General features: G+C 36.8%; 1 protein-coding gene across 1 annotated transcript; it reads right to left on the bottom strand.

The window, feature by feature from the left end:
- Positions 1 to 707: 707 nt before the first annotated feature.
- Positions 708 to 5,319, bottom strand: LOC149287491 (homeobox protein CDX-4-like). Its single transcript, XM_089492833.1, has 3 exons — positions 4,893 to 5,319; positions 1,144 to 1,289; positions 708 to 908 (listed from the first exon to the last, which is right to left on the bottom strand). The coding sequence occupies exons 1-3, from the start codon at positions 5,317 to 5,319 to the stop codon at positions 708 to 710; spliced, it is 774 nt and encodes a 257-aa protein (XP_089348959.1).
- Between the last annotated feature and the right edge of the window lie 3,676 nt (positions 5,320 to 8,995).

Genomic DNA, 8,995 nt, shown 5'->3' with positions numbered 1-8,995 from the left:
GTGGCATGCAATTCTAAGTTGAATTTAATTTAGGTATCCAAGAGATATTTTTTTGTTATTTAACTCTGAAAACCCCCGAATTACTTTAATAATCTCTGCTGACTTTTTTTTATTTAGCTGTTATTGTAATTGGCAAATGTTGAATAAAACACTGCATTTTAGACATACTTGTGAAATATGAATTCAGTAGCTTGTGAAATCACGTGAGTGTTGCTTGCAACATTGGGAAAAAGTGAGAGCCTTCACATTCAACAATCTTGTCACTTTTTTTTTATCTTGGCTTGTTATGCCTTTAGTAGAAACATTTAAATGCAAAAAACTTTTTTTTATCAGTTTATTCTAAGCATTTTTGTTGCATTCACACATTGTCATTGCAAAAAAAAATCTGTATACAAACGTAGTCCTTTGTAGCTTCGCGTACATCTAAATGCCTTGAAGGCATATGAACACATTCGGAAAGGAATCCACTCTGATAAGTAGGTGCCCGTCAGCTCCCTGGGGTCCACTTTCATTTTTCCCGCTGCTTGTTACACCTTATGTTTCCATATGAGCTCACCAGTGAAGGTTTTAATCATCAGAAAAGTCTTTCCACATTCCATGGATTAGGCTGTTTTATAAACACATGCTAAGTATCCTCTCCAGTCACAGTTTCATTTCCAGCACTGTCTTCAGTTTAAAGCAGGTTCCCAAGTTAGTTGTCCTGGAATTCACTGAGCCACTTGCGACATGTTACCCATTGGCTGGATTGCGTTTATCGCATGTGCTTGAGAATATAAGCCCACAGACATATCTGCTGGGCTTACTGATCCAGAGTCACTTTGCACAGAGCCCATGCTTCCATCAAACTGTCCTATTTTCTTGATCAGTTTCCTTTCCTTGGCTCGTCGGTTCTGGAACCATATTTTAACCTATAATTATGGGATTCAAGATATATATCAAAACAGTTTTGAAAATATTGAACTGAAATGGGCAAAAATAACAGACGTTCAAACGTAACATATAAACATATGTATGAAATTATATATATATATATATATAATTTAAGCAATTTATGTGAAATGGTATAACACAGAAGGATACCTTATTTAACACCGTTATTTGCATTCGATTTGTCCCCGAGCGTATCTATACGTATCCACGTACCTGTCTGTCTGAAAGTCCCAGACTTAGTGCAATTTCAGACTTCCTTCGTATAGTGATATATCTGTTGGACAGGAATTCTTTCTCTAGCTCGAGTCTCTGATGGTCAGTGTATACCACCCTGTATTTCTCCTTCGTCCTGGTCTTACCTGATAATCAAACACACATTAAAGTTCATGTTCTGCATAATTGTTTTCAGCGATTTCAAATCAGATTTAACATACATATTCATTAATGTCCATGTCTAGGACTTGCACTAAATTTATGAATGTATTTTGTTCTACCTCTCGGCAGCTGCCTGACAGAGGTAAGTTGTGCTTGTGTTGTATGTGGCTAGGAGTGATATATGTGTGGCTAGGAGTAATGTTTGGCTCAAAATACATGGGGGCATGTAGGTTTGGGGTGGCCAGATCGGCTGAGGATGGCCAGTGTTTTTAACTTTATGTCAGTGTCGTTGAGTGTCCGCCAGCGGGGCTGAGAGTGTATCTGTGGACTGTTCTTGCATTTTATTTCACCAACGAAATATTTCACAGCAGTTTGTATTCATAAGGTAAATTAGCTTGTTTTGATTTATTTGAGATGTGTTCACCAAACACTGCGTTCTGATGAGATGAAACAGTGACAAATCTAGTATATTATTCTGTCAGAAGGGCCCAGCTGGTTTTGCATATCAAGTCAGTAAATGGCTTAGAATTCTTCAAATATTTAACTGCGCAATCCAAAAGACCAGGTCCAGCTTTATTGTACGAGAGACTTACGAGCTTTTACAATGTTTACTGAAATTGGTGAGACTAAATGTTTAAACCCACTGTTTAGTGAACACCTTTGACATTAAAATGATTGTCTCAAAGATAAATATGTCCGTCTGAAGAAGATTTACACAAATCAATAGAGCGTGATTCTTGTTTAATTTGTGTTAAACAACCTAATATTTCTATTTGTGTGGTAAAGTGAATAAAAATATGAATAAGCTTGCATTCAGTTATTGTAAATAATTGTATATATTAAAGCACTGTTGGGCAGTTTTCACCTTTAGTCACGTTGAATGCGCTATTCTTTACAATAAGAAAGTCCTTCATGTATGGCATGTAAGGTATGCTGGCTTATAGCTACTGCAAACGGTGTATATGGCATACAGTACTTGTCCTACCAGAATACCTTCCTAAATTGGTTGCCTCATTTTGTTCCCAGGAACTGTTTTTGGACAAACTGTAAGACAAATATGCTTGGAGAGTTTTTTTTTCCCCCCTTGATGTATTAACACGGAGCACAAGAGGTACAAAGGAGTTACAAGGAGATCTTATCACAAACCCCTTTCTCATTCAGGAACACAAACCAATTGGTTTGGTATGTACAAGCCCTAAACAAATGTAAGACTTCCTTTCATCTTCAGAGGAAGGGAATAAGTGAAAAATAAAGAAGCCATCATGCCATGTGATCCTATATACATTAAACTACGTGTTACCTGTATGTGTGTTTCTCTGGAAATTGTCACATTCTGATATTTTAACACATGGCCGATTTAATAAGCGTCATAGACCACATATGTGAATTGATCAATGTTCATTCAAAACAATGATGTCATTTCATGTATGGGTAAAGTTTAAAGCTAACACAGAGTGTGAAAACTAACGCCAATATATTCAGCGATAACACGGCAAAGCAGTCAATTTGTGACTGCGTAATTCATTTTCATTGACATATTTACAAGCTGTTAAATAAGACGTTTATTGGCTTCAGCTTCTAGTAAAGTTGTATTACACAAACAGCTGATCGACCAGTCTTTAATATGGTATTATTTTAAAGCTAGCTGGACAGATGCTTGGCAACTTGCTCAACAGGCTTGGCAATGATAATTGGTAAAAATCTCAAGACATCAATTCAAATATTTTATGACCCCTGGTGGATGGGCAGGTTTCTATTGTAGAAGTCGGTAGCTTTCACATTTAAAAATGCCGAGACTCCTTACTGTTTGCAGTAATTCAAGCCGTATAGGGCTGTGTCATTGTTTTCAATGAGAATACCATACATCACAGACAGATTCGGTGCTCACACCTCTCTGACACTTAAAGGGTTAAACAAAACATTAAAAAGATGGGGTGGATTGCCCAAAGTCGTCAGAAATAACATGACCATGAAAACGAGAGTGTGGTTTCTGAAAACAGTAAGCTGAGCACAAAGCCTTTTATTTGGTGCGGAGATTGCCACTCATTTGGGAAATAGTAGGGGACAATCAAACACGTGAAAGTCAAAGAAGTTAAAATAGTGGGAAAAAAATGACTTTTAACTGCATGAAAATATAAAAAAAAACACAAAGAGTGCAACCACAATACCAAACCTAATCATTTCTGTACACGCATCCATTCTTTTCTGTTCTTATTTGTATTGGTATTTTTTTATCTGTAATTGACGGCATGTTATTCTCAAGAGCTGCTAATCTATTATATCATGAGAATTGTGATCTTCCCTAACAAAAACTCAGAATGAACAGTGGCATGGGAGATGTGCGCTGTGGCATCTGCTGGCACTCTATTAATAAATGTAATGAGATGTCACATAATATGATCTGCACAAATATATTCACATTGTTTTGCCTGCTGGACAAAAAACTACTAGGCCATTTACGACGGGTCAATTGGATGGCGTAACAACTGCTTATTAAGTGCTCCTTGTTTGCACGGAAGTATTGATCATTTTAATGGTCGGGAGTTTTAATAGGCCAGGGAAATTTGAAACGCTATGATGCAGATTTTCATGAGAACGTTGCTGATAAATGTATATAAAATGTAATTTATCCAGCGCCAACAGTGTAAGCAGCATTTTTTAACGTTCAGGATTAAGTGGGTAACGTACAGACTATGGTGTAATAAAAGAAGTTAAAGCCAAAGCCCAAACTGAATGGATGAACAGTCCATAGAATTTACAGTATAGAATGAAGTTTATCATACACCAAATATTTAAACAGGATTGCAATGGTAACTCTTGTTTTCAATAAGTGGTGCAGTGGACGCGTATAGAAGGTTTCATTAGTTTGTATATTTGGATTGTTTAAATATAAGCGCAAATTGTAATCTGAACTCACCTGTTGCTCCCTATAAAATGTATATTAGGTGTAACTAAATGTCTTTATGCTGATGATCTTTGATTTTTTATGTAATTCTGGGCAGTCTATGAAACAAGAACCCTAAATATACACTTAAACTCAAAAAGCAAATTCACAGTAAGTATAAGAGCTACAAACATTCTGTAGTTTGGTACATGTAGAACACTCAAACACAGTTCACTAGCTTGCTCCAAATACTTTACTTAAATATAATTATACTTGTTATAATCTTTTTTTCTATATTCTGAGCCAATGAAATAACTATGCCATGCAGATTGATGCAGATGTGTGTGTGTGTGTATATATATATATATATATATATCTGCATCAATCACTGTAAAACGATGGGTAAAAAGTTTAAAACTTAACGTGTTCTTAGTTCCTTGTGTTTGAGCGTTAGCATAAGTATAATTTAGATAATATGTAAACAATGTACAGGTAACCGATGAGGGTCACATACATTAAATACAAGGAATTCATACATATTCAGTGCGACAGGCGGTTGTACGTTTCCCCAAACATTTAAAAACCCTTTATGGTATCATTTTGAATATTTAATAACATTTTTTTAAAAGCATGCATACTGTGTAACTTTAAGGTGTAAATAGGGAATATATGGTTAGCTTAAAAAATAAATTAATACGCTTACCCGTCGGGTTTGCGAGAGCCGTTTTCTTCATCCAGTCATAGGACTGGTGTCTTTGATTGTTAGAAGGTGTTTGAACGATATTTATTGAATCTTGAGGCATGGCACCTTGTCCGGGGTGCCGCATGGTACTATAGTCCGGAGATTCATACATCATCTGCCCATTACAGATTCCAGATACTGCTGGTGAACATGTGGTAGAGGGTCCAGGGCCATAACCATTCATTTCTTCTCTTGGATACCCATAAGGCGCTCCCCAAACCCCTGAACAATGCCCCGGATTATCCATAGTCTGTGCGCCGTGGTATCCCATGTAGTCCGAGTAGGCTGCACCGGGTGGGAAATCCTGCATTGGCAGACTGCTGTTAGGGTACTTCCTAGATCCCGTATACATGTTGTTTTCTTGATCCTCAAAGTAACTTACGTACATTGTCGGGATAGCCTCAGAACATATGGCTTGTTAAGACATCATTTTATAGCAAACGATACCAGGATAGATCTTTTCTTCGGTTTAGTCGTCTAGTAAGTCTAACCTGACTTTTGTAAAATATGAAATTTCAAACACTGTTGACCTGCTGTCTTTTCCAATGAAAGGTCTTGTGAAGCTTGGCTCCAAGCGACATTTGCATAGGAATGGAAGTTAAGTATGCAGTCTACTCCACCTTGCTTTTGCTTCTAGTGCTTCCTTTTCCACAGCTGTTTAGACATCCTAGTCTCAAGTCCCCTCCCTGAAAGCAATTTAATTTACGACAGGGTAGGGTTAAACACCACTTTCGATATGAATCCTTGAATATTTTGAAGCAAAAATGTATGCTGTTGGCCTACAAAACTAAATACCTTTGTAACAAATATAGGTGTTTCTTTTCTATTGTACATCCAATAAAAACATTTAATTTGTGTTAGTAGAAAAACCTTTAAATTTGAGTAGCATTTTATTGATTATAAGTGCTTTTTCATAAATTACAATAGAAACACATACATATTTGATGCAACCCAACACATTTAGACTCCCTTTATCCCTGCTTTACTGTTTATATTTATAGAAAGGGTCGTGCCAGCTTACTAAGATAACTGTTCTTTTATAATAAACATTGTTACCATTGTTAGCGTGAAACACTCTGCTGAGCTGCCTGGTTACTTCTTTTTGTTCCCCTACATCAACGTTGGGACTAATAGGCCAAGGCAATTAATATTACATTTTATTTAAGGAGCACCAGCAGATTCTGTAGAGCTATTACAAAAAGAGAAGCGAAGACAAACATCCACAATATACAAAATGGCCAGTAAGATTAACGTGCATATACTGGTACAGGTGAAGAAGGGGGCCCTGCCCTCGTGACCTTAAATCCTGAACCTTGTGGCTGGGGGATGCAATAGACGAGGAAAGGCAAGCCGCTGAATGTAAACGGGTCAGGTATTTAAGTAAAACCCTGCTGTTTTTACTGAAATAAGTGTGCCAGTGACAAACACGACTATACCAATACCAAAAAAACAAACAATAAGGCTACCATGACAACCCCTTACTTATGTAATAACTTCATTTATGTGAACATCAAAATACTATACTATAAGCCACCAAGTTTGTTGTTGTGGTCTTTGTTTTAAATAACTAACTGCTAAAGAGACAAAACAAAACAGACCAACAATATGTGGCAATTGAAGAGTTAAAATATACAGGTCTCCATTTCACCTAATCACTGACAATGGTTAATCATATTTATATATATATATCCTATATGGTGATTATAAGAAAATAACCATACTATGTCACAGCGAATCCACAAACAGAAACGGTAAGTAAAACATAAAGCTATCGGACCAAATAAAAAAGATCGATGTTGTAGCAGGGTGGGGGAGAGACTGAATAAAAGGGAATTGATGTTTATACCCGCTAACGAAAAATGCCATCCTATGCCCGTTTCACTAGCAAACTGTTAGTTTTATCAATGTAATTGTTTAGCATTAAGAGAAAATTTGTGACCCTCTTAATGGGGATGAGTGTTGTTACATCAATGAATTAAGTACTTGCCAATTATTTGTAAAGCAACACTGTAAAATAGGTGTAAATGATAATGATGTCTACAAGTCTTACGTATATATTCCCATGCTGAGCTCTGTCCATGTTGACACACTCCTATGTTCCCTGCGGCTCAAGCCATGAAGGTGCTTGTGCATTTGAATGGCCTTCTCGGGGACCTCATGAAATCACCTGGATTGTACGCTATTAAGAATATTACAGTGTGAGGAAGAAGTGGGAATCTGGAACCAATTCTTAAAACGGGGGGAAACATAACACATTTTATTTATTTATTTTGGGTAAACGGTATTTCCTGATATTATAAATAGCAATTTATGAGTCAATTTGGTAAGCAAGTGCTTGGAAGCAGAACCTATGCGTACGCCTACTTTGACATTTGTTGATAACTTGCACGTGGTGGGCAATCAGAAAACGGGCAAATATTCTCTTTTAGAAAATAAAGGCCGACGAGGCGCTCAGCATGGTCCACGGTATCTGCTCTCAATGGCTACATTTCCATGTTTGGTTGAATAGGTGTACGCTACATTGTTCAGTACATGTAAAATCATGATATTCTTTGCGTGACCCATGAAAAAATGAGCCCTATCCCATGAATACAAAGATGTTATCAACATGACACTGCACAAGGGTCATTGACAAAATGAATACACCAAAGGAAAGAATGGGTCAGTTTACTACGAGGCTCTTGTCCTTGTCTGAATACACATAATATAGATACCATCTGCTTAGAAAGTGCCATTTTTTAAAGAGCTAGTAAAACAGTTGGATATGAGCATTGTTCTAGTTGCATGAATCTACTCCCTTTTTATTCTCAAAACTATATTTGTTTTAGTAGATCTTGCTACACAATATATCTTTCATTTAACTGATGTATTTTTAGCCTTTAGGTTCTCCCTGGCATCATGATAAGCAGTTGGATCAAGTAAAAGACCAAATATGCTGGTGACTGTCCAGTTGGATAAAGTCCAGTTTGTAGCTTCTTTTATTGCAATTCAGTTTTGTCAGAGGAGTTAAGCTGTTGGATACCTCATGGCGTTGTTTTCTGTATTTCTGTACAGTATAGATGAGGATATGGGGACTCGTTTGTCCTATAAAATACATCATAACACCAATATCTACTGTAACATTTGTATTAAATGCACATCTTTATTACATTTACAATCCAGCAGTATTCGGTTAACACTGTGCATTTGATGAGAGACGTATTCAAATCTTAGTAATAAAATGCAGATGAGTATTTCCTCTGCTCTCTTCTCTTCTTCCTAAAATCATTTGTTTAAACTTGTTGCACCTGCTAGAGCACAAAAAGACAAAAACTGGCAATTAACAAGTCTGAATGGGGCTAAGTGGTTAAAAGCCATCTTCCCTGATGGCTAATTCATGCATACTTCTGTTTATTGCACTAACAAGGAACCTTTGTGGAAATATCTCCTAAACAGAACTTATTGCTGAGTTATTTAAAAGGATTGCATGGGGCCACTTATTTATATACGCTGTGTTCTTTATGTCTCCTTGTCTATATAAAGTGCCATATCAAGAGCATGAATACACACGGCTCATGAAATATAGAGTGGTAAACCTGCTGTAGTCTATGTTGTAAAGCTGACTTTGCCCCGGACGCGATCAGAATAGTTGACATTTTATTAAAGAGGCAGCTATCCTCAGATATTTTTCTGCAGGTATCAGTGAAATAAATTTCATTTCACATATGCTAATAGAAACACAAAAACTTTCTCGAGAACTGTGGTAGGCATAAAACAAATAATATGCCTGTTCCTATACAAGCATCCTAGGGATATGATTAGATAGATTAGATAGTACAGTTACATTGCATCTAAAATGTAACCGTACTCGTACTCAGCTTCTTAACTTGTAACATGTATGTTTTATATACTGAAGCCTATGTGCATCCCTACTAAGAAAATAAGGTTGGGTGTTCTTAACCCCTTAATGGCAAAGCCTGTACATGTACGGGCTCAAAATGCATTGTTTTCAATGGGTTTAGGGGCCGCCCATTGTCCTTAAGGGGTTAATGCTTTGTTTTGTTGTGCTGGCTCTACCAGAGAAG

Source organism: Sceloporus occidentalis, unplaced genomic scaffold (genome assembly GCF_023333645.1).
Source record: "Sceloporus occidentalis isolate IW3139 unplaced genomic scaffold, rSceOcc1.0.p SCAF_60, whole genome shotgun sequence".
Taxonomy (NCBI): Eukaryota; Metazoa; Chordata; class Lepidosauria; order Squamata; family Phrynosomatidae; genus Sceloporus; species Sceloporus occidentalis.
The sequence above is the reverse complement of the archived record's forward strand: the minus strand, read 5'-3'. Positions and strand labels throughout refer to the sequence as shown.

What these genes read in the sequence shown, in the direction of transcription:
- LOC149287491 (XM_089492833.1), bottom strand. Translation starts at nt 5,319, where the DNA reads ATGTACGTAAGTTACTTTGAGGATCAAGAAAACAACATGTATACGGGA. An exon ending in GGCTCTCGCAAACCCGACGG is followed by an intron (nt 1,290 to 4,892) that starts GTAAGCGTATTA and finishes TTTGATTATCAG; the next exon opens with GTAAGACCAGGACGAAGGAG. An exon ending in TGGGACTTTCAGACAGACAG is followed by an intron (nt 909 to 1,143) that starts GTACGTGGATAC and finishes CCATAATTATAG; the next exon opens with GTTAAAATATGGTTCCAGAA.